Source organism: Sphaeramia orbicularis, chromosome 12 (genome assembly GCF_902148855.1).
Source record: "Sphaeramia orbicularis chromosome 12, fSphaOr1.1, whole genome shotgun sequence".
NCBI lineage: Eukaryota > Metazoa > Chordata > Actinopteri > Kurtiformes > Apogonidae > Sphaeramia > Sphaeramia orbicularis.
In genome coordinates this window covers 20,673,369-20,699,341 of record NC_043968.1, presented here as the reverse complement: position 1 = coordinate 20,699,341, position 25,973 = coordinate 20,673,369, and the positions used below count along the sequence as shown (strand labels likewise).

General features: G+C 38.8%; 1 protein-coding gene across 2 annotated transcripts in view; it reads right to left on the bottom strand.

The window, feature by feature from the left end:
* xpo7 (exportin 7) overlaps window positions 1-20,062 on the bottom strand; it is a 31,780-nt gene extending 11,718 nt beyond the window's left edge. For both annotated transcript variants that reach the window (XM_030149231.1, XM_030149230.1), the window contains exons 1-13: window positions 20,000-20,062; window positions 11,070-11,216; window positions 7,560-7,653; window positions 7,184-7,350; window positions 7,025-7,090; window positions 6,777-6,881; window positions 4,376-4,541; window positions 4,179-4,252; window positions 3,940-4,059; window positions 3,692-3,838; window positions 2,613-2,785; window positions 1,318-1,511; window positions 1,068-1,173 (exon numbers count right to left, since the gene is read on the bottom strand). In XM_030149231.1, coding sequence (XP_030005091.1) covers window positions 1,068-1,173; window positions 1,318-1,511; window positions 2,613-2,785; window positions 3,692-3,838; window positions 3,940-4,059; window positions 4,179-4,252; window positions 4,376-4,541; window positions 6,777-6,881; window positions 7,025-7,090; window positions 7,184-7,350; window positions 7,560-7,653; window positions 11,070-11,216; window positions 20,000-20,032 — 1,592 coding nt within the window. In that variant the 5' untranslated portion in view covers window positions 20,033-20,062. The remainder of the gene's footprint in view (window positions 1-1,067; window positions 1,174-1,317; window positions 1,512-2,612; window positions 2,786-3,691; window positions 3,839-3,939; window positions 4,060-4,178; window positions 4,253-4,375; window positions 4,542-6,776; window positions 6,882-7,024; window positions 7,091-7,183; window positions 7,351-7,559; window positions 7,654-11,069; window positions 11,217-19,999) is intronic.
* Between the last annotated feature and the right edge of the window lie 5,911 nt (window positions 20,063-25,973).

Genomic DNA, 25,973 nt, shown 5'->3' with positions numbered 1-25,973 from the left:
CATGGAGTTGGATCAGTGACAGTGGATGGAGACACTTGTTTTATGTTCAGTTAATGATAGCTTTGCTGAGAAATAAACTTCTTCAGTTTTCTCTGTTCTGATATAATAACCTTTGAATAAACTCAGAGTTTTCATGAACGTCTAAATTAAACATAGTAAATTAAATATAGGAAAATAGATGGTTTACAATGAAAAATGCAAAATACAGAGGGTAATATAATTATTCACTTAGGAAAGATTAAATAGAGAAAATTTCATTTGGGAACTGCCGCAAAGGTAGCACTGGGTCTTTATGGGTTAATGAAAGGAAAGAAAAATGTTTCACTGTCACTGTCAATGGTGCATTGATGGACTCTAAAGTGGACTTCTGAACATCATTTGTTACTTTGTTTGGCACACAACAAAATAGTAATTACGTTTGGACTGATTTTATTTTCATTTGATCATTCACAATGAATGCAAATTGAAGACAGGGTAGGAGTGCTTGGCTCATTTTGGTGGTAAATGTTTTTCCTGACTGTAGTAGAACCTCCTTAAACTTTAATTTGCTCAGTCATTAAATTAATACTATTTTCTTCAAGGTGATAACTAAGTACAGACTGTTCAACTCTGCTATGAACACTCTGTGATAGTTTCTAGCTGTGACTTAAAGCATTTACAACATTTACAGAAATTACATAACTTCCAACCTGGTCACTACATTAATGTTAAAACGATTCAGGCAACAATTTTCTGACGACTGAATTTAATGTGAAATAGCTACAGAGATAATTAAAATAAGCTGATGAAGTGAGGACACACTGATTGTCAGTTGTAGTTTCGTTCTCAGTCATTTGACAGACATTTCTCACTTGTGCTGGCTGCTAGCACAACTGAGAAATCTGGTAGAAGATGTCAAAGTCATTGATGGCATATTTATTTTTCCATCATCAACTGCTGAACAGAATGTTGAGTATATAGCACACAGTAATTGTTTAGAAAAATTCCTACAAAAATTGCATCCATGTAACACCTCAACAAAATAAACTTGTAAGCCATATAGTTGGTGAAGTGGTTCAGATTCTTACCGGCAGACTAATTCTCCGTCCATGGCGTCCTGCTCATCTGTACTGGCAAAAGAGACCCGTCCACCGATTACTGCCCCAATTATATACACCAACCATGTCAATCGACCTACACAGGGAAGCACAACGACAAACATGCGGTTTATTTACGATCTGAAAAGCACTAAATTATTCAGTAAAGAGCAGGTGGTCATCATATTCATTTCAATAAACTGAGCGGCCTCGTGTTGAGTTTTGCTTATGTTTCACACACCCTCCTGCACTGTGATGTCTGCAGGGGTGGAGTTCGTGGACTGCAGCAGCTCTTGGTAGGTCTGAGCTGCCTGGTCGAAGAGCTGGACGAGCAGAGCACATGTCTTCTCGTACTCACACCTCCCTATGGTGGATAACTGGTCCAACTGCTGTTGAACGAGCCCGGCGTCATCCAGAGGGTCTTCTAAACCATCTCTGTGGGCAGACACATTTAGACAATCTTAGAGCATGTCAACTTTCTAGCCTCATATATATATATATATATATATATATATATATATATATATATATATATATATATATATATATATATATATATATATATATATATATAGTCTAGTAGATGGTGATTTATCCATCACTTTACTAAATGAAAAGCAGTTTGTTTTTAATTTCATCAAACTAAACCACAAGAGACCAATTGCATAACACATTCTGTAAAAAATGTAGTAAGGAACCTGGTCAATTAGATTTGAAAGGTAATTTAGAGTAAAGGAATTATAGCCACATATATTATGCAACAATCTGTTTAATTTTATAAATCAAGGGTACTCACAAATATTTGTAGTTTGATAACTTTTCAAGACCTGAATTTTCCTACAAGTGTAGCTGATGTGCTCTTAAATTGTTGTTAAAAGTACACTATATTTTCAGTTAAACAATGACAACACAAAGCACATTATCCCTCCACAAACCTGAGGTTGACTCAGTTTTATCATTTCTCTTCATTATCCTTGTCTAAATCTGACACATTTCATTACTGAAAAAATTGAGGGCTGGAAATTCAGGGTGATGAAAGCAACAAATATGTGAACCTCCTCTATGGTCCCCTGGGGGAAAACATTTCTTTGCTTTAAAATGTGCATTTGTAGTAAATGTTTGCATGAGGACAAAAGGATATTTAACCTAATTGCTGTAAAAGTGACTATTTATTAAACCAGAATGTTTGACTTAACATGTTGTCTAAGTAAGGTCTTTGTGTCCCTAAAATTTAACTTAGTGACTCTCTAAAAACTTTTAGCAATTTTACTTAATTTCCTGAATTTTCCTGACATGGAAAATTAGGTTTTAACACTCCAAGATTTTCCAGGTTTGTGGGAACCTTATACATAACCTTTATCCATCAAGGACTCACTGAGAATAATATAAATCATAGATCATCAATCAATCTGTAGCTGTTTTCATGGGACTGGAAACAAAGTCTTCGACTCAGTTTCTTGGCCTGATGTTGTAAATTGTCATGATCACTGTTACCATGTCTCAATAACACAACTGCAGATCTGCTGTGGATCTTACCTGAGGATGACGTGGACCGACTCCAGCCGTGATGTGATATAAGCCTTGGTGACCTCTGGAGTGTACGTCTCCAGCAGATGAGGCTCAGTGGCTTTAACATATGGGACTGATGCTGCCAGCCGCTGCCACAAGCTCAGCAGGTAGTGGACGCTGTTGGGGGCGAACTCCCAGTGCTGCAGCATAACAGGGGAGAGGAACAGGTGAACGTTGGGTATTGACTGATGGTTACTTCACATCCCAAAACCTTTGCACGCTTCATGTCCTTCATAGTCCATTTCTCCACTGTGTAACATCAGGCAGCAAACCATGTAATGAATGTCTACTGTGTGGAAAGGTGACCTACACTAGCTCAACATGAAACCATATATGGAGCACAGAAACGGACTACACCAAATCCAAGCTCATTTATGGACAAACAAGCTTAAATATTAAAAGGATGTACAGGAGTTCTGCAAAATCATATCAGAAAATGCAAGATTATTTTATTTAAAAATATTTATGGTTGGATCATACAAATGTGTCAAGTCAAATTCACTAACTTCACGTAGCTTTACACATCTCTCATAATTCCACTGTTTCAGCCTAGTGAAGACCATGCGTTCTGCTCCATTTGTGAGGAAGCTTGATCTATAAAAATGCTAATAATGATCAAAAGGAAGAATTTCATACCACAGAGCTTAAAGCCCTGCCAGTGGAAATCAGCAGATCAGCAGAAATGCTACTTGATGAGTGACTGTTTGATATTTTATATAATTAAAGATTAGCCAGTGAAGAGAGAGAGAATACCCAACCTAGAACATTTCTTCAGAGTAACAGCACCATGTTGCTTTGAAATATTATAATCCACACAAACAAAATAATAAAAAAAGGAAAAGAGTTTCCAATTTAACTGGACTAAATAGAATGGGTTTGACAATGATCTACAATCTCTAAAATACAGACCATTTCTCTGTCTAAAGAAGTGGTAAAGACCATAAATTTGGCACCTGTGGGAGACAGATCCAACACAGATTCAAATCCTATTCCCAAAAAAAACAAAAAAAACAAAAAAAACAAAAAAAAACCCCTACAACACCCACCTGCAGACTGGTGACAGTGAAGTTGGCTATGAGGCGAATGACTTCAGGATAGTTTTCTACTTTGACCAGCTCCCCCAGCTGGTAATTACTCTTCAGTCTTGCCAGCAAACGACAGAACTCATGGTAGTTATTCGGATCTGGCAAACACTGAAGACAAAAACATCAAGTCACACGATCAGCTGGAGAACACATAAAAAAGTGCAAAAACTCCTCAAAAATAAATGTACACAATTAATGAGTGAACATACCTGTGGGTTTGCTAGTATCCTTTTAACTCCATCAACCAAATGTGAAAGAAACTTTGCTCGTTCTGCGTTATTGAAGAGTGACCTCCGGACAGAGGCTATCTGAACTAGACATGACAACACCTACACAAACACGCACGCACACACACACACACACACACACACACACACACAAAATGTAGTCTGCACAGTCAGGATGCTTCATAGTTAATTGTGGACATATTAGCATGAATTTCACTTACCAATGGGGAAAGGGACGGAGGGATGGAATGATATAAATTGAAAAAGAGCTGCAGGGTGGAGGAATCAAGAAATGCTGCAAGAGCAAAATGAAATATTGATAAAAGACTCAAAGTTAAAATTCATAATAATGTATTTAAGACAGTTAAGATCTAATCATCCAGAGGGGACAGATTAGGTCAGTTTTCTCTGGACGTACCTGATCTCCATGAGGTGGGGATTTGTACGGTGCAGAGGTCGTCTGACGACTCATCTGTGGAGGTTCCTATAAAATCATAGTTGAGGCAATTGTAGCTGAGTTTGAGCAGCTGCATCAGCAGACCATGCTGAGATTCATCGTTCAGGTTTAGGTTCTTCCCCGAAGCCTGTGGAGGGGAAAAAAAAAATACTACTAATGACCAGTTTGTTGACTGGTTGAGGTGTAGAATCAGCCTGAGTGATTCCGCAGGTTCAAACAAATTCAAGATGAAACATTTTTTCTTATTTTCAGCTTGGGAATTAACTTTGATGAGAGCTTGACTATCCTGCTGCTGAGACAGTTTTCAACCTTTTTTAAGCTCCATTAATCGCTGATCCTTTGTTCATTATTCTCCATCTGGGCAAACTGTGAGATGTGTTATAAGCTGAATTTATCCACAGGTTATGTTTGTTTTTTAAAGGCTTAACTCTTTCAATGCCATGGGCCGATTAAATCGGCTTTACGAATACAACCTTTAAAGTGCCACGGGCCGATCAGATCGGCTTTGGAGAACACGCCATATTTGTGTACAAACAAACCATCCACCCCCATTTCTTTCTCACATTTCGATGACGTTCTTTCTGTGTCCCCCTTTTGAGACCAATCAGACGGGAATTTGAGGTCACGCGACCGAATAATATTTTTATGTCTTTTTAATGTTTCTTATTCTCCGGTGTTTCATCAGAGGGAGCCCTCCATGCCGGGGGGCGGCTGTGGACTCCGGGGGCTGTGGCGCCTTCTCTCACTGGGGTCCGCTCCTTTCTGGTGGGTGGGGGTCCCAGTTGGCCCTCTCCCACTAGTTGGGATGCGGGGCTGTGTTGCTGGTGCCTGGTCGCCGGGGTCGGCGGCTGCCTCCTGGTGCTGATGGCTCCCTGAGACAGCGCCTCCTAAATTGATGTTTTACTTTTACTTGTACATTTTTGTTCTGGTCTACCTGTGCTCAGTCAGTCTTCTTAACTCTTTAAGTGCCAGACAGTTAAGGGGCTAATAGGCCTTAAAAGTGCCACAGAATTTGGCCGTTTTTCAGTATTTCGCGTCGTTTTTATAATATTTGAAGAATCCTCCAGGAAACCGCTCGGTAACATCCGACCGATTGCTAATTAGATTCAAAACGCACCAGACGCAGCCGATTCATTATTGATCGTAATTTGCATAATTCATAATAATAATAATAATAATAATAATCTTTATTTACATAGCACTTTTCATACATTAAAAACTGTAGCACAAAGTGCTTTACATATCAGTTTAAAAATCAGTACCGCCCCCCACCCACACCCACCCGCACACACACACACACACACATATACATGCAAACCCACAAGCTCACACATACTTAAGAAGACTGACTGAGCACGGGTAGACCAGAACAAAAATGTACAAGTAAAAGTAAAACATCAATTTAGGAGGCGCTGTCTCAGGGAGCCATCCGCACCAGGAGGCAGCCGCCGACCCCGGCGACCAGGCACCAGCAACACAGCCCCGCATCCCAACTAGTGGGAGACGGCCAACTGGGACCCCCACCCACCAGAAAGGAGCGGACCCCAGTGAGAGAAGGCGCCACAGCCCCCGGAGTCCACAGCCGCCCCCTGGCATGGAGGGCTCCCTCTGATGAAACACCGGAGAATAAGAAACATTAAAAAGATATAAAAATATTATTCGGTCGCGTGACCTCAAATTCCCGTCTGCTTGGTCTCAAAAGGGGGACACAGAAAGAACGTCATCGAAATGTGACAAAGAAATGGGGGTGGATGGTTTGTTTGTACACAAATATGGCGTGTTCTCCAAAGCCGATCTGATCGGCCCGTGGCACTTTACAGGTTGTTTTCGTAAAGCCGATTTAATCGGCCCATGGCACTGAAAGTGTTAAGTATGTGTGAGCTTGTGGGTTTGCATGTATATGTGTGTGTGTGTGTGTGTGTGCGGGTGAGTGGATGGGCGTGGGTGGGCATGGGTGGGGGGCGGTACTGATTTTTAAACTGATATGTAAAGCACTTTGTGCTACAGTTTTTAATGTATGAAAAGTGCTATATAAATAAAGATTATTATTATTATTATTATTAATATAAATTATGCAAATTACGATCAATAATGAATCGGCTGCGTCCGGTGCGTTTTGAATCTAATCAGCAATCGGTCGGATGTTACCGAGCGGTTTCCTGCAGGATTCTTCAAATATTATAAAAACGACGCGAAATACTGAAAAACGGCCAAATTCTGTGGCACTTTTAAGGCTTATTAGCCCCTTAACTGTCTGGCACCGAAAGAGTTAAAAAGGATCTGAACCTCAGCATTATTATAAAACCAAAAAAACAACACAGCAGCTAAATGTGTCTCATTTTTTTTATAGGGTTTGATGTACCTGTTTAAGGAGGTTGCAGGAAAGAGTGAAAATGTCGAAGAGAGAGGAATCTCTGAATGAAGATGCAATCTTCCTATGTTTGGTCAGAGGATGCGTTGTGTCGGCCTGAGGGTAAAACAGAAAGTGTTTCAGGAAAAAATAAATTAATGCATGAAAAGAGGAGCATCTTGGATGATTTTACACAGTAAATCCTTGGTGATTACAGCTCACATGAGTAATCCCCATTACTAAGAGACATAAAAGCCCACCTGATTGATCTCATTCGTCAGCTGAGACAGGATTGTGACCCCTATGATGCAGTGTTCAACACTATCCTGTAAACACAACAGTGACAGTTACAATATCAATAAACACTCAAACACACAATTACACAAACTGTGAGGTTTTTGACCAGGGAGTGAACATACCTGTAGAAAGCGGGTCACATCAGCGATGACGTTTCTGAAGACATAGTCATCTTTCTGACAGTCAAACCAGCCCAGTTTGGTGATTCTGGCGTAGAGCTGAATCAAGGCCTGGGTCACAAATGCTGCTAGTTTTGGCCGTGTCGCCAGGTAATTCAGTACATAGTTTCCTACAAAAGAAGAAAAACAATCCCTACAATATTAGAAGCCAGCATCTGTAGAATGATTTCACCTAATCTGTACACGACTTAAACTGAATGATACTGTAAAAAAAAATGTGCTCCACTTCATACAAAACTTATCAGAATACTACAGTGTCGCATGTTAGCTGAGTAAAAGTGTTGTGTTTAAAGGTGTGTGACTTGTGAGAGACACTTACGAATGTCAATGCGTTGCTCAAGTGGTAGAGGGTTGCTGGTTCGAGATACCAGCTTTGACAAACAGGTTGCTGCGAGCAATTGAGAGTAAGACGACTGAAGAGAGAGAGGAGAAAAGCACAAATGTTAGGTGTTCACTTTCATATTTCACTTCCATGTCATTGTGTTTCAAAGCTCAGCTAATCACTGACCCTTTGTTTATTGCGCTCCATCTGGACCAACTGTCATACGTGTCATAAACCCACATTATCCGTCGAGTTGTCTTAGTGGTGCTTTTTAAAGGCTTAAAAAAGGGATGTGCATTGTGCTACTATTTTAAAACTGAAAGAGTAGTGCAGTTCACATTTTTTCTCACATCAGTTGCATGTGTTTATAGAGGTTTCAGGAATTTTCACAACAGCAAAAAGTTAGTATCAAAAGACAGATGTTATTTATGTAAAAACACATCAGGTCTCCATTTGATTATCAGTGATGTAGATCTAATTTGACAGACCAATCCATGTGATGTGAGCAGTGCTGGCAAATATGGCAGGAGTCCCCATAAACAGTGCACATATTTTTTTGAAGTACTTTCAACTGCTTGGTGCCTTTTGGTTGAGGAGCCTCCACAGGGAAACAGAGTGACACTACAATGAACTTCAAGTTGACTTTAGAATTATCTGGAGCCTAAACACTGATGACATTTCACAGGGCTACTGCTCTCTGTGCGTGAGGAGTCCACGCTCTGCTTCTGCTCACTTCTGTTAGACCTTTCTGAGGAGACACCCAATGTAACACATCGCGATAATGATGTGAAAAATGTAGTCGACATTTAATTTAGTTGTTTTATCTTTCTCCTTTATGCCTGTAGTGTGTATGTATGTATTTATTTATTTATTTCATATACAACTGAAGAAAGCCAAGCTGTTTAAGGTTCTGGAACAGATCCGGGCTGGGTCAAATCGGTTTGACATGAAACTGAACAGCAGACTGGATTGGTAAACCAGATGTCTCTACTAGGTGTTGCACTTCCACTCAGCACAGGTGAAGACAGGAGACCACCAAAGCCCAATGACTGCCTTCAGCATGAAGAAGGTAATACACCTCTATGCTTGGCAATGGTTAATGAACACTAAATAATGGGCAGAAGAAGCAGGAGCAAAGCAGCAGTGTCTTCACTGTCAAGACAAGGCTGGCTACGCAAGACGAACGGTTTACCATGACCTTTATAGAATTATATTTGTGCCAGTTTCTTGAGCGAGCAACGATAGATTCTGAGCACACAATTAGAGATTTTGAGCACATAAAAATATATTTTGCGAGCACATCAATTATATTTCAAAAAGAAATTACGCTTGAGCAAACAAAAATCGATATTGTGCTCCATAAATGCGTTTGCATGTTAGTTTTACTCATAATGTTCTCTCACCAGTTCTTTCCATGGCGCACAAACAGACCGCTGCGCTCGCTCGATTTCCCCCTCCCTCTCTCGCTCAACCTCCCTCTCCCTGCATGCTCAGGTTGTCGTGTCCGCATGCTCAACTTGACACACGTTACAATTGTGCCACAAAACCAACCAATCGGAGAGCTTGCGGAAGTACACTCTGATTGGCTGTTCACTCTCCAATTAGCTCGCTAGTTACATTTACCCGAAAAAACAGCGCTCAATGAGACAGACATGGACCGGAAGAGGAGGAATTGATTCTACACAAACTTGGGTCAGTATTTATTATTATTATGATTATTGTCTCATGTCATACCACTACTTTGTTTAGTTTTTGTACTATAGTGCCGTAATGTTAGGACTGCATTGTCTGGGTTTACATTTATCTATTTATTTGTATAAGTTTGTGTAGAATCAATTCCTCCTCTTCCGGTCCGTGTCTGTCTCATTGAGCGCTGTTTTTTCGGGTAAATGTAACTAGCGAGCTAATTGGAGAGTGAACAGCCAATCAGAGTGTACTTCCGCAAGCTCTCCGATTGGTTGGTTTTGTGGCACAATTGTAACATGTGTGTCAAGTTGAGCGTGCGGACACTACAACCTGAGCGCGCAGGGAGAGGGAGGTTGAGCGAGAGAGGGAAGGGGAAAGTGAGTGAGTGCAGCGGTCTGTTTGTGCGCCACGGAAAGAATTTGTGAGAGAACATTATGAGTAAAACTAACATGCAAACGCATTTATGGAGCACAATATCGATTTTTGTTTGCTCAAGGGTAATTTCTTTTTGAAATATAATTGATGTGCTCGCAAAATATATTTTTATGTGCTCAAAATCTCTAATTGTGTGCTCAGAATCTATTGTTGCTCGCTCAAGAAACTGGCACAAATATAATTCCATAGACCTTCTTCCTACACTGTTCATAGAGTAAATAGGTATATGTTGATTTTTATTGTCCCAGAAGGGAAATTCAATATCTGCCTTTAACCCATCCAAGTATGTACCCAAAAAACTGTGGGCTACCACTGGAGACACCATGAACAATGGAGAATTAACCTAATATACTATGTTTCTGATGGCAGAGGAAACTGGAGGACTCATAAGAAACACATGGAGAAGTTGCAAACTCCACACAGAGGGGTCCTGGGTAAACGTGAACAAACTACACATCTACTGTTTGGTAACAGTGCTAACCACTGAGCCGCTGAATATTAAGTTGTAAGCATTTTTTCAGCTCATCTTTTGTTAGCTTCAAAGAAGCCACTTTGCTATGTTGGCTCAGTTTTTGTGTTTTATGTTATCTAAAAACAAAAACAAAAAAAACAAAAAACAAAAACACTTGAACTTTGTAGTAAACAAACAACATGTACATCATCCCTCCCTTTGTGCTGAAATATGACCCTCTTTCTTGTTGCAGGCTTTGGCTCATCATTGCATCACTTATAGTCACTAGATATTAGTGGGTGTTTTAGTCTGTTTATAACAAACATAATATTGGATTCCTCACACTGTAATGCTGTGGTGCACTGTGACACCACCTGCTGACGTAGGGCAGTTTTTAATGACACGACTTGTCTTAATGATAAATGTTGGTTCAGACAGTTTGAATGAGTCCAACCTGCCTGACCGGACAATACAAACTATAACTATATCTACCTTTTAGATTTAAAATAAAATGTATATTATGCATTATCTAAGTATACATATTAATAACAATTCAGTGAATTCACATGTATTTTTTGTTTCATTTTGTTTTACAAAGTGAAGAAAGCAATTCTGAAGTAAAGCCTGATATTGAGTGTATTCTGAATTGGTGCATTACTAGAATATACACAGAGCTTTGAGCTAATGACAGGTACCAGTGGAAGTTTCCAGAGCTGCTGCTCCCTGTGTGTGACGAGTCGGTGCACTGCTACTGCATATAATTCTTAAACACCTTTCTGAGGAGACACCATGCTCTTGGAATCCTTCTCTTATGCATGCTTTGTGCACACACAGTGTTTGAATTAAGACAATGTCTGATATTAGGTGTCTATTGAAGGACATTTGCTCAGCAGGACAGTGCCGGTATGTGTTGTTTTATAACAGTCAATACTTACACTGCCTCGCTCCAGCAATAGCTGACATTTGCTGAGACAATCGGGGCTGTTGGTGAACTCCACCAGAGCTTTCTCTGCCTGGTGTCGGACGGCAGTGTCGGTAGTCTCGTACAACTGCTTACATAGGATCTCCAGCTGGGCAAGGCCCTAGATAAAAGACAGAAATGTGGGAAGACACAGGGCTTATCAGTGAAAAACAGACCTGTCTGACAGACTACACACGGGACACATGTTCATGATTTTAAAACAAGATGCCAAGATATAAGAACAGAGAGCACCATGTGTTCCTGACATATCTCCACACATGTACACAACCATAAGAGGGGCATAAATGGTTCACACACTTAGAGTTACATTGATGTGCTGAGTCACAGTCAAAGAGGGACGCTTGTTACTGATAAACAGGCTGGTATTCTCTGCTTATGTTAGACTTTGTAATGTCATCCAATACATGCATGTGTGTTAATACTTCAGAATGTGTTCAAGGTTAGAAAAGTTAAAAAAAGTGACAGTGAGTGTCATTGAGCAGGTATGACATCACGTGACTTTACAGTGACATCCTGCTGGACGAAGATAAGAGCCTCATACCAAGCCCTGCCAGCTCTAAACCATCTGTCTGCTCAATGAAGCCAGTCCTTAAACACCAAGTTTATAATTTACATGAGACAAAGTTGCATCAGACCAAGCAATTACTGTATCTGCCAACAGTAGGGATAGTTAAGATGAGAAACCCCTACAATATGATACTGGGGGTTACATTTTGTCATGCAAGACTGTGGACTAGGGCTGCAACTAACATTAATTTTAATAATCAATTAATCTGTAGATTATATTAATAACTAATCAATTCATCCAATAAACACAAAAGACTCAATTCTCAAAGATTGGTACTTAACCCAAATCAGTAAAGGCTGCAGACAAGTCACTAATAATTACATTCCTGCAATGGCTTCGGGTATAGTTAGTGAGCACTAGCCCACAACCTAGACTTGTTATGGCTAGAGACTAGCAAGCTATAGTCTTCAACCAGCTCCGATTATAGGCTATCAAATTAGCACTGTATGTATTAGTTCCAGTCAACAATAGGTAACATTAGTCTGGTGGCCTGAAAAACGGCAAAATTGATGAAAATGTTATTATGACGATAGTGTCTAGCTAGTGGGCTAAAGTAATCACGACATATAGACTATCTTAAGCTTGGTTTACATTATGTTCCTGGTGGCCACAGCAGTCCCATTTGCCATAGGATTTTGGCCATTTTTTCCCTCCATTTTTAAGTTTTGTTACAAACGTGGCGCACTATATTTCAGGCCAAACAGGGCCGCTGTGGCCTAAGCCATGCTGCTCTGTGTTTTCCTCTTACACTACACACAGCATGCAGGCATGCTTCAATACTAGCATGCTCAAGACCAAATGAATCGACTGCTGAATCGCTGCACACTCTTTTAAGAATTGATTTGGATCGATTTAATCGATTCACTGTTGCAGCACTACTGTGGACACAAAAACCTCTTAACAAAACCTCCAACTACAATTATTTCCTGTTAGATTACTACATCACTTCCTTTTAACACTCAATACTTAGACCTTTAGTCAATTGTCTAAAAAAAACCAACAACAAATAAACCCAAAAAAATTCAAACAAATATCAGATGTTCCCAGAATCAAACATTAAACCTACATCCCATTTCCACTCAGCCCATTAAATATAAACACTTATAGAATGCATTGGGATCAAAATGTGAAGGTGATCTGTACAACAGGACCTTACTCCAAGGCAAAACCATTCAACACACAAGTTCTTTGACAAATACATAGCGCCTTGACCTGGGATGCATCCTGTCTGTTGACAAAATGAGACTGCTCAGCTAACCAGTTTACACAGTGAGATCAGACAGTAATGCAGGTTAGCTCTAAAAAAAACAAAGATACATTCTATTACCAGGTGTAACTGTAAACACCAGATGCTTTTGTTATGCGAGGTGGAGCAAAGGAATGTGTGATCACACACCGGTGGATGGTGTCCAGGTAAGTTGAACCGGATAGTATCCTGTTGGCTCCCTAATACAAAGTCCAGATAATACCACGGTGAGCTAATGCACAAACAGGGACATGACAGCGAGATGACTGGACTAATGATGGACCCATTAATCAGCACTGACAGGATGCTTTACATACTATCCCACAGCGGCTGATGGCAGATATGACGCTTTTAAACTTAAGTTAGGGAATTTATGGGAAATTATATCTGAGAAAATAAAAGAAATCTTATGTACACTTTGTGACTACTTTGATATTCACATGTTAAAAGTGCGGGAGACTTTCGTGACCAATTTTTCATCAAATCTGTAAAACCTCAGTCATAGCCTAAGTATCACAAATCTGTAAGTCTTTCTGTGATTACTCACCTGAATCTCTTGCATTACGATGAACAATTTCGAATTGCCATCCACCATAAACAAACCGTTTGTTTACAAACCGACCCGGGACATCACTCGGGCATCTTCGGAATTTTGTCATGACGTGCAATGTGGGAAATGGAGGTTCACGCAGCCACCTGACAGTGGAAGCCTGACCATATGGTATTATATGGATGAAACAAACGTGCGGAAACGGCTGGAGGAATATACATAGAAGGAAGGGAGTCCCTGCCGTTTCCGATTGTGTCTGTTCCAGCTGCCGCTGTAAGGTGGCTGTGTGAGCCTTCGCTTCCCACAATGCACATTGCAACAAAATTCCGAAGATGCCCGAGTGACCTCCCGGCTCGTTTGTAAACACATGGTTTGTTTATGGTGGATGGCACTTCGAAATTGTTCACCGTAATGCAAGAGATTAAGGTGAGTAATCACAGAAAGACTTACAGATCCGTGATACTTAGGCTATGACTGAGGTTTTACAGATTTGATGAAAAACTGGTCACAAAGTCTTCAGCTCCTTTAAGCTATATTTCACAATTACTTATTAAATGGTTTGAGCAGCAACCCATATCAATGTATTTTTTTTTCCATTTAGTATTTTGGCTTAACTGCTCAGTTCAACAGTTATCCAGTTTTTACTCAAGTCAGGTCAAATATAACATCAGACATGCTTGTTTTTAAATCGGGCTGTGCAGTTTGGTAAAAAAAAAAAAAAAGTCATACTGCATTAATATGCATTTTTAATAACAATACATTCACAGTTTCACAACTTTACTTAAAAACAAAACAAAACACTGTCCACTGCAACGGACATTCCACTAAAAAAAAAGTATCTGAAAAAACTGTTGCATTGGGCTTTTTTATTCAAGACAATTATTTAGGCCTAATGTTTAAAAAAAAAAAAAGGTAAAACTTTTACTTTTCTGGGTCTCAGGAGGATATTGAGTCAATTGAGGCTGATATTGTGGTTGTGTTTCAGTGTTCTTTTTTTTTTTTTTTTTTACCCCTTATTGACAATTCCCTGCTCCAAACTATGGTTTATATCAGCCTACAAAAATATACCAGCCTCTAGAGTTGACTATTCCCACAGAGCGAGTGGATATGTTGAATACATATTCATCATATGACCTGAGATCAAAATAAGCAGTGGTTGCCATCACATTGTGACATGTTCATCACGTATAACGCCTACTGCCCTCAAACTGCCTTCCATTCAATCATTAACACAGATGATGTATCTTAAGACATTCAGTATTGATGGGAACACGTCACCTTCACTGATGACATGGTCACTTTGTCTTTAACATTTCTCTCAAACATAACCTGAGAGATGCAGCTTTTTCTGCAACAGACTGTTTGTGTCATGTCCTGCCTTTGCCACCCCTCTCTTCATCTTTGCCAACATGTAAAACAAAAATAACCTCAACCTTACCTTCAACCCATCTGCATCATTGTACAGTGTCTGTGCTGTGTTTTAATGTCACTACTAAAGAGCATAATAACCACAAGTGCAATTTTATCACCATTCATTTCACTGTTGAACATCACTGCCCATTCTACAAACATTTACAAATTATAAGTACAACTAGTGTTGTACTATTGTTCACACCAACTGAAAATACTAGAAAAGTGTTGAGCAGCTCCTCAACAGTCAAAGGGTTAAATCCACTGCAACATTTCGATGCATAATTAAAGCACAACTCTGCCTCAACTGTGACAGCCTGAGCTAAACTGGTGCTGTATCGAGAAAATCTGTTCATTGAATTATATTAGAACTAAAAGGCATAAAAAAGGAGATTAAATTTGTGTCTGCTCTGTTTTCTATGGCCATTAGAGATGAGAAGTGTTACCACCAATTTCCATGATGCAGTTGAAAATCTAATAAGAAAATGAAACGTTACCAGTAATTAGACCATGAGAATTATCCTTAAACAATGAGACAACTCATTCAGTGTTCCTCTATTAACAGAAGATGAAACTGATGGTCAGATGTTAAAAGTATTTTACACTGAGCATATTTTTAATCACTAAAGAGTCTACAGTGTTGTGGATAACCAAGTGTGTTTTCCCCTTCATCACTGATGAGGAAGAGGACGATGGTGGTTGTGTTGATGAGTTTCCCCAACTAGACAACTAGAACAGGTTCAGTGAAAATCAAGGGATTCTACATGCTTAGTAGAAAAATAACCAGGGCTGGTAAAGAGGACTCTGAGTTATGTCAAATCTGTACTTGAGCCACTTGTGGTAGTTTGATTCTGCTGCAGTTCACTGTCAGGTTGAACCATCAAGAAAGCTATCCTGTCAAAAAAGCAAGTTGTATATTCATCTGGTACAGTATTAACAATAACTCTACTCTCATGCTTAACTGCAAATGAATGAGGACATAAAATATAGGTGAATTTTCTAATGGAAAAACAGCGCTTTGGGTGAGTCTGAAGGACATGGTCAACGTATGCTGCAGAATGAGGTGTTAGTGATTTACCTGGTGCCATATCAACTCCCACTTGGCTTAAATACTTTATATTAACAGAGAAAAAAAACCTCTGGTCCTCTTGTTCATCTTTTTTCAGGTTGACTTAAATAAAAAGGATCACCACAATAAATGCTAAACTCAGATGGTTATGCATATAATTACAGCTGCAGGTTCTGATTATTCTCTTTGATTAAACAAATATTTAAATAGGCGAAAAACATGAAAAAGACGTGTCTGAAAATGACAACTTCACTACCAAACCAGCTGAAAGAACAACAAAAAAGTATAAAAGGATGTATGAAAATATCTATTTAGACATAACAACAAACAAGTCAAATGACCTCTACAAACAATATGTGCACTGCAGTCTTCAGCAAATTTGTACACAACTTATTGACAACTTAAGATGTAAATAACATAAATGTTAAAATAATAATGCTAAACATTTTTTGTTTGTGTCATAACATAAAAGTTTAACCAAGTAAGTGATGGGTTAAGTAAAAGTGAGCATACAGACAAATTTGGCCATGCTCCATGTTGTTTGTGGTGATCCGGGCGTTATGCGCATCACAGTAAGTGTACGTGTGAAACACAACGCGGAACCAATGTTTAGCGGCAATGAAACTAAGGAAACAAAGCTGCGATTCAGGAAAATTATAATCAAATCACTCTTTTTAATCAATTCAAGTGGATTAATCACTTCAGTTCTACATACAGTCCTCCCCTCTCCTTTTTTAATTTGTAAAAAAAAAATAATAAATACATAAAAATGCACTGAATGCATGCCATATATATATACATGAATCCTAGATGTCTGAGCTGTTAGACGATGATGCCAACATCCTGATCAAAAATGGATGGAAATGAATGGTAACTACAAATAGAAGCAGGTATGAACAGAGAGGATGCCGTAGATGTGTGTTATATTATCTGTGGTAAATGTAATGAAGTCTTAGACAAATGGAAAAAAAAAAAACATCTGACCACTGTACTTGTTCAATGAAAAAAGAAGCAGTCTAATATAAAACAAAAACTCTTTCTTGTTGCAAGTGTTGTCATGGGAGAAAAAAACCCCCAAAACAAAACAAAACAAAAAACAGGGAATCCCATCATGACTAAATAACAGATTTATGTCTGCACCAGATCAGGTTTTTTTTTTTTTCTTTTGGCGTTTTAAACCCGGAAAACAGAAGTATTGTGTGTATCAATTTACAACAATTTAAAGTAGTATTTAGGAATCACTGGTTTTCTTGTTACTTACTCAGCTAAATAATGACAGTGCATAGCTTTGTTTGAGACTAATATCGATGATGCTGATTTTAATGATTGTTACATCTATATATGCAACAATCCAATTTATATCAAAGACTTTAGGGACACAATTCTGGCTGGCTTCTGGCTGGTTGAAAGATACAAATTAGTCTTTTACAACAGCAGCCAATGTCTTCATTATTGATTTCACTCCCGTAGGTAAATGACCTTCCAAGCTGTTAAATATTTGTCTTTTGGTTTACTTAAGAGCTCAGTAAAGCACTTTTGGCACATAATCCCATTGGTTTTTACTGCTCCAAGAAAAACAGCCTGATGAACTGCTGAAGAGCTTCTATTAATATATATAAAGCATTTTAGGTGACTGCTGTGTGAAAGGAGCTGCTTTGACAACTTCCTAGAAAGTACAGACTTACAAATGAGCAGCATTTTTTTGCCACCCTTGCTTCCACGCTTTCCTGGTTTCACTCTCTCACAGCCATTAGCGTACAGAAATCTGCAGTGAATAATGCTGTGGAAATCTGAAACTTTACATGGATTAAAGCTGCAGCTGTGTATGAAGGCGGTTCTACAAAGCAATAAGCATCACATAAACACTTAAAGAACTTCCACACAAAGCAAATGTCATATTGGTGAGACAGAATAGAGCATGCTCATGTTAGAAGCAGCCAGTCTGTGATTAATTACACTAAAGCAAACCAAGGAAAGACTGCCATTTCATCTTGTTGTGAGCACCATCTTGCTGCTACTTTGGAAATGTTTTGATAATATCCAAATTAAACACAATACAGACAGTACTTTACAACTTTTTAATTTCACAATCAATCTCAACTTTAAGTATACAACACTACAGTCTTCAAGCGTCATTTATTTACTCAATTACCTCAGATTGTGCCACATTAGATAGCAGACAAAAATACCAACAATCAAATCAGCCACAATAACTCAAAAGGTAAACAGTGTTGTGTACAACATGCTTATGTGATCTGTGCCATCTATCTCACACACAACAGAGTAAACACAAATCCACTGAACATCCCATGAAAAGTGCCATGCATTTATATTCATGATGAAGCAGGTGTTCAACCTGTTGGGGTGACATAATCAAGACCCCAATATACCTTTTAATAAATTCAATCACTTGCTAGTGTGTTTAAAAAAATGTTATGTGTCAATTCTGACATAAAAGGAAAATGCGTATTCATCTTTCATTCATTTTGCATTTATGCATTTGGCAGACGCTTTTTTCCAAAGCGACTTACTGGGGAAAAAACAAAAAAATGAAAGAAAAATACAAGATTTTTCAAGACAATATTTTGGAGATAACTAGAAAAACAGCGTTTGTTATCAATCACGTGATGTTACAGTTCAGTGTAGCTAAAAAAAAAAAAAGCTATGTAATTTTATATAATATGTAATCGACAGAGGACAGCCCAGTGTCTACAATCTCTCCATCAAAACTAAACTGAAACCTGTCTGGATGGGATCCAAAGACAGTCTGTGTCAATGTCAGTGCTGCAGCTCCATGCTGAACAGGCTACTGGGTTCACTATTCAGGTTTTAGCTTGCGTGCTAGCTACTAAAGTTCATAAACAACTGGTTTGAAATATGTAAAAGCAGTTCTGCAGTGATGATTTAATGCTATGCTTGCGAAAATATCCCGCAAATCCAAGATTATAGAGGCTAACAGTAAGCGCAGTGGAAGCTAATGTTTCACTCCGCAATCGACAAGTGGGTTACAACAATAACACTGCACATAGAAACAACCCTAAACAGAAACTGGTTGCAGGTTTTTCTTTGGAAACTATCTACATACATCCGATCAATGAAGGAGAACCGAATTTGCTGTGTAGGCACCTCGCAGTTTAACTTGTACCATTGTGCCATTGCCTGTGTCTTGCAGCTATTCCCAAACATGTGTCCATCCTGACCACGGAGCGGCTAGCTAGCGATTTGGCAAGCTAGCTAAACAAAACAGCACTCCTTGGATACGCACACACACATCGAACAATTACGGGTAGCAAAGTGTCCTCGATGTTTTCAGTGTTTATTCTGATGGCTGTAGCATCAGACACAGAGTTTGTTTAACAGAGAAACTGTTAAAAACCAAATCGTATTTTCAAATTGGGTCGGGCGGGAGAAGTTGACGTCTATGCTGACGCTAACATTAGCCTAGCTTAGTAGAAAGTCAGGTTGTTTTAACGCAACTGGTGAACAAATACTTAAAATATTTGACTGAAAAGCCCTACCTAAATTCGAGTGTATAATTGAGCAATTTATTTGATGTGCATATTACCATGCGCTATGGCGCCAAACTGACAGTTAACCAGTTTATGTTAGCATGACAGCTTTTCGTCCGCGGCACATCCCATTCGTGTTTTATTGTTTACTTCAGTAAAACGGGCTTCGAAATATACACATTATCCCATAGATGAGATACACTCCACCGATACAAACACCGGAAAATATACACATTATAACACAGGTGCTCATGGGCGTTTTGTTTACGTTTTCGAGCCTGGAATGAACCTAAGAGCTAGCACAAGCTAACAGTGTAATAAGCCAGCCTGGGCAATGACAGCAGGCCACAAGTCAACACAAGCAGCCACATCCTTTCTTTTACCACCGACAGCCAAAACACTGCCGCTAACTGTACATCACACACACACAAAAGCTACGTGCACGGAATAAAGCACCCGAAACCGCGTCCAGACTCATTTCCACGCATGTAGATAATTTGTTGATTACAAAAACATGAAACCTCTGCTTACCTGCACATGATCCGCCATTTTTCTCCATTTCATGCACCTCACACTCCCCCGCTTATGGGTATGGAAAGTGACAACAGCGCCTCTCCCGGCGGCCCAGCAGGCTCGGACACACTGGAATCCCATTCATTTCAGTTTGTACAAAGATACACATGAAACCTGCATGTAGTGTTGGATAAACGGGCTTTGAACAACCAGTTAAAAAAACAAAACAAAACAAAACAAAACAAACAAACAAACAAAAAAAACAGACATGGATGGAATAACAGCAACAACAAATAGTCAACGTGAGATTCGTCAATATGATGGAAAGAAACAAACACCAACAAATAAAATTACTTCGAGTTTTAATTTTAAAAAGTTAAATGGCATTCTTATTTTAGGCTTGAATTCACCGTGTTTTGAATAATGATGTCAGGTCACATGATAAAGGCTCGCGCCTGGCAGTGCCACCAGGGGGAGACATATCAGTTTTAACACCAGGAAAAGCAGGTTTCTTGTTCCGGAAGAGGCGAAAGAGTGGGGGCAAATAATAATGAAATTCCTATCGAAAGAACCTGTTTGAATGGAAACAGACAGCAAATAGAAAAAAACAGCAGCTCATTAGTTAAAAATAATTTTACTTAAACCATGAATGAATGGAGAGGCTCAGAGCAGCTTTCTGTCGGTAACATCTGTATACTGATGCGTTCAACTGCCACTGGAAAAATGTAGCACACGAACAACACCACAATAATAATGCTAATAATTGTAGGCTAATTACAGAGTTTTTGTTGTGGCTTTGTTATCGTTACACTACTCAATAATACTTGAAATTATAAGGATCCACAATGAGGATCTTTACAGTGTGAAAAATATAGTGCTGTAGTTCCTCCTTGTGACCACTGGACAGCAGTGAAGGCTCAGGATTAACCAGAGATTTTACACACGATGAGATTATTCCATGATACTGAGGGGGATTTATCTGGTCAATCCCAGACCAGCCATACAAAGACACGAACACTGCCCCAGAATAAAATACAACTAGGGTCCAACAATTGAAAGCACTTAAAGGTTGACGTAGGAGAAAGACTTGGATCCTTTATGTTAATAAATGTTGCCTGGAATTAATACATCACTCTTGATTTACATAACTCTTACCAGTAACATTAGCATACAATATTAGCAGTAAAAGTATAAATATGCACAACTGTACTTGTCAGATTTAATTACTGACATAGAACCAGTATGTAAAACCAGATAGATAGATAGATAGATAGATAGATAGATAGATAGATAGATAGATAGAACACAAGAGGGAACACACTATACTTAATGAATTACAGTTTTAAAAACAGACCTGGATAATTAAACTGTAAAATGCAAAATAAACTGTAATATTCAGTCTGAGGAAGGTGCAAAAATGGCATTCATACCAAAGAAAAGTGGAAATATTCCATGTACATAGTTTTTATATGAGAGACGGTGCAATTTCATTTCATGGATGACATGCAATGACAATATTCTATTCTATTCTATTCTATTCTATTCTATTCTATTCTATTCTATTCTATTCTATTCTATTCTATGTGTATTATTAGATTCATGAAAAAGAACGGTTCTTTTATTTAAAGTGTAAAGGTAGAAAAGAATCCTTGCGCTGATTTTTTTTTTTGTCACTTTTGCCGATCCCTCAGTTTAACATATTGAGTGTCTGACTTATGACAGGGTAGATAAAGCAATCTTTATGTAGCAGTTGTTTTTTTTTCTTTTTCATCATCTGTGAAAAGCAGTAAAGTAGACCACTGTGCTGACCTTTTGTTGACACTTACCTCCTCTCTGTAAAGCAGGATCACATTGCTCAGATGTGAGTAGCATTTCATCATCAGAAAGAGACTGTACTCCTCCCACATCTGACTTAAAGCTTAATTTAAATATTTTCTTTGATGTATGCTTGGGCTTCACTGTTTTATCCAAGTGCATCTTTAAAAAGGCCTGATGGATCCATCACATTGGAAAAACCATGCAGAAAATATAAAAATGTCATCAAGTGTTGGAATTAGAGGTAGATTTTACCTCTCAAAATGAACTGAAATTTGCAGTTTTTGTAGTTAATTTGAGAATTTGACAAATTATCCTTTTGATTTCAGTAATTTTAATATCAAATTTCCACATTTGTACCATGGAGAATTGTGCAAAGCATATTTTTCTGTTTTAATTAAACCTGTAAGGATACACCAAGCCATTTGGCTGCTATGACATGCAAATTAATTTGGCATTATCAATACAGAAATGGAATATGAGCTTTGTTTCTGCATTTCTTTGCCAGATCATGATCAAAACTGATGAATAAATACAGAAGTCCTGTAAAAAAAAAAAAAAAAAAAAAAAAGAAGAAGAAGATGAAATCTGTGTTCAGATTTACAATAGTAATTTTTTTTCACTACAATAATTGTGACATTGAGGAATATCTACATTCAGTCCTTTACTTAATATGAGCAAATTAATTAATCCTAATTAATCACAAAACCATTAAGAAGATATGTACAACCCAGGTTCGTTACATTTGGTAAAACAAAGTAATAGTACACATTTCAGAAAGTTTCATGTCCCAAGTCAAAACCAGCCAAATATTAGTGTAACAGTTAAACTTTGTGTTTTATGTTTGTGTAGCTCAACAAGTCAAGAGGGAAACAATATGTTCAATGTTAAATTAACCTCTCAATGTAAATTGTCAACATTAAACATGACAGAGAGCTAAACATTGGTTTTGCAACACATTTTGCATGTGCAAAAGTTATGAGATTGATGTGTAGTAATTGAATATAATATTCCATAAATCTTCCATACATGTGCATAATCATTGTGTTTCCCTTATGTTAATGAGTCATTTGTATCTACAGAGGGAAAGCAAGCTACCATGCTTTACCGCTGTGTTCCTCTGGTCCTTTTTTTATTTTTAGTTTCATGACAGGTGGCATCCAGGATCAATTGATGTGCTACTACACTATACCACTAAAGATTACACAGTGAAAGTTTAAAGACATTTTTTCTTCTTTAAAATTACAAAACCTCACATGCAAAGATTTGTGACCACCCTGCATATGACCAGACTGTATCCTCACTGATTTTGTTTTTTGGTAGGTTTATCAGTTTATCAAGACTATGCTTACTTTAGATTAATGTCATTCCTTGACAAAAACATAGCCTTAACTAACTATAGGTGTTGTTTTTGTATATTCTCTAATGTCAAACAAAGCTCTTCATCCTGGAGGTTGGCTGAGTCGAAGTCTATCAGTAGTCAAGAACATGTTGAGTTGATCTGCTGCACACTGAAATGTAATATAAGTCTTTTCACTGAGGCATGATATCCAGTCATTCTGAATAAAAGTACTTTGTGTTCAGTGATAGAGAATCCCAGCTCCATAAGGTAAAAGTCTTGCCATGCATTTGTTCCAACCACTCACTGAACCAGCACATTTTAATGAGCACAACTCCTCATCCAGGTAGATGGGATAATTAATGGCATCACCTGTGTGAAGTGAACAGGTAGAGCCAATACATGGCAGGACTTTTACTTGATGGAGCTAGGATTCTCCACCACTGTTTGTGTTTATCCAGGTCATAAGTCATTGGTTTAAGGCTGAGTTACATATCTCTTTGATCCCCTTTCTGCATCAACACTTTCAGGTCACCAGTCCAAACCATAAGTCAGACAGGTGTTCTTTTTTCTTTAATGTAACATCATTAAAATAGGTTTGCAGGATTTCAGAGTGAGCGCACACATCTTGCATGCAGTGGAAATTACATGTTTTATATTTGGTCACATGCAGTGTCACCTACACTTCATATTTCTTTTCCCTTTGATAGTTTGAACCTGGAGAATGCTTTAATTACCACATGTTCAGAAAACTTTAAAAACACTTTAAAATGGTTTTCATTTGATGCACAGTTAACAGGTCACACCCTGCAAACAGGCCCTGAGTGTCTCCATTATTGTCAAAACTTGTGTGCAGTACAAAGTGTACTGGACAGTCACATTTGTAAAAGGTCAATGGTCATAATTCCATTGAAGACACAGATACGAGGGCTGTTCAATAAGTTCATGGCCTCACCCAGAAATACTGGTTGTTATAATACAGGATGTTACATTCTTTCGTGATGGGATAGTGATGCTTGAACATCGATGGACCAAGTGCATTGCTGTAAATGGAGATTATGTTGAAAAATAAAATATAAATTATCAGTCTGTGTTGTTCTGTTCTGGGTGAGGCCATGAACTTATTGAACAGCCCTCGTAATTAAACCCTCAGTGGTAACCAGTGTCTTCCTCAGGGAGGCAGTACAGGATCAGGCTCTGCATCAGGGATGTGTGTTTCACACAGATGTGAACAATGCAAGGACCACCACTGCCACAACCTACCCACCACCCACACACAAACATGCATATGAGGTATATGTTATCTGTGCCAGACTTAAACTGTATAGATAATATGGTTAAACCTGTCACATGTTCCCTATTTTCCCCAGAACCAGATGCATGTTTGTTATATTTGACTGTGACAAAAACTGCACACACACACACACACACACACACACACACACACACACACACACACACACACACACACACACACACACACACACACACACACCTACACACATGTGTAAGGTAATTTATGGCAAAAAAGAGGCTCTCGGCAGGAATCCTAATGGTATGCTGCTTGTGATGCTGAAGCCAGAGAGAGAACGCAAACAAGGGGGCACAAGCATGGGAGTTTGAAGATAAAAGTCTGAGGTTTTCTACATGTGAATTAGACACAGTGCTGCTTCTTTCTCTTTTATGAGAAGTAGAAATGGATGGAGGCACTGGAAAGGAAAGAGGGTGGGGTTGGTTGGCTGACAAGGTGGAGGAATCAAAACGATGGATGAGAAGAAGCTTGGAATAAGAAAGAGGAAGGTTATTATTTATACCAAATGGTGTGGGTGTCTGAGTGTAGACAAAGACGAAGGGTAAATAGAAGAGGGAAATGGTAGTGAATGAGGTTAAGAATAGACAAGTAGCACATAAGACACAAATCATAAACGCATGGAGAGGACGGAGAGAGGATCTGAAAAGGCATGAGAGCTGATGGAGCGAAAGTGTAGGGGCCACAGGTGGCCTCTCTTGACTCTATCAGGCAGAGGAGATTGCAGACCACAGGGAGAGGAGAATCGATGGATAAGGAAGAGATTGAGACAAAGCAAACAGGAGAAAATGATTCAAACAGCTGCTTCAAACATGTCCCCAAACGCTTACGTCCTCCTCTATCCTCTCCTCCTACACCCTAACTCCTGTATTTACTCCTCCTCAATGCTGTACATCCCTCGTTCCTCAACCTTTTCAGGCATAACATTTCTATTCTGAATAGTTCTACAGTGAATAGAAACAGTAGGTGTATGCTGAAATCAGACAAGTGCTTAAATGAACTGTGGCATTTGGAGAATAAGATGTATGCAGTGAACTCTGGATAAATAAAAGACTACAATTTATCTGTCATCCAGAGAATTTTGCTGTGGTGACTGCGTGCAAAAAGCAATAATGATTTACCTGCACGAGTGGATGTAATATTTCACAGTCCATTCATCAAGCTATGGGTACGGTCATGAATGTGTGTTGTGTGCCTCTGAGCTGTGCATGTAAATTAACATATGGACAGACCGATGTATGTAGCTACGGCGAGGGAACACTGCTTAGCGCTGCTCATTACTATTGCTTGCAGTTGCTTACACAAGCAAAGGCGACTGGACTTCAACAATGTCCTTCTGTGTCAATAAACAGCAAGTTAATAGAAATAACATTAGCTCCCTGAGGTTTTGATGATGTTTTTTTCAGCCTTCTGTGGAATGCCTTGAAAGCAACTCCCCGAGGGAATATACAGTGTTTTCAGGTGCTGAAATGCGTGTATGCATTTCATCTCGTTCCATGATATAAAGGTTGTGGGGGGATAAATCAGTG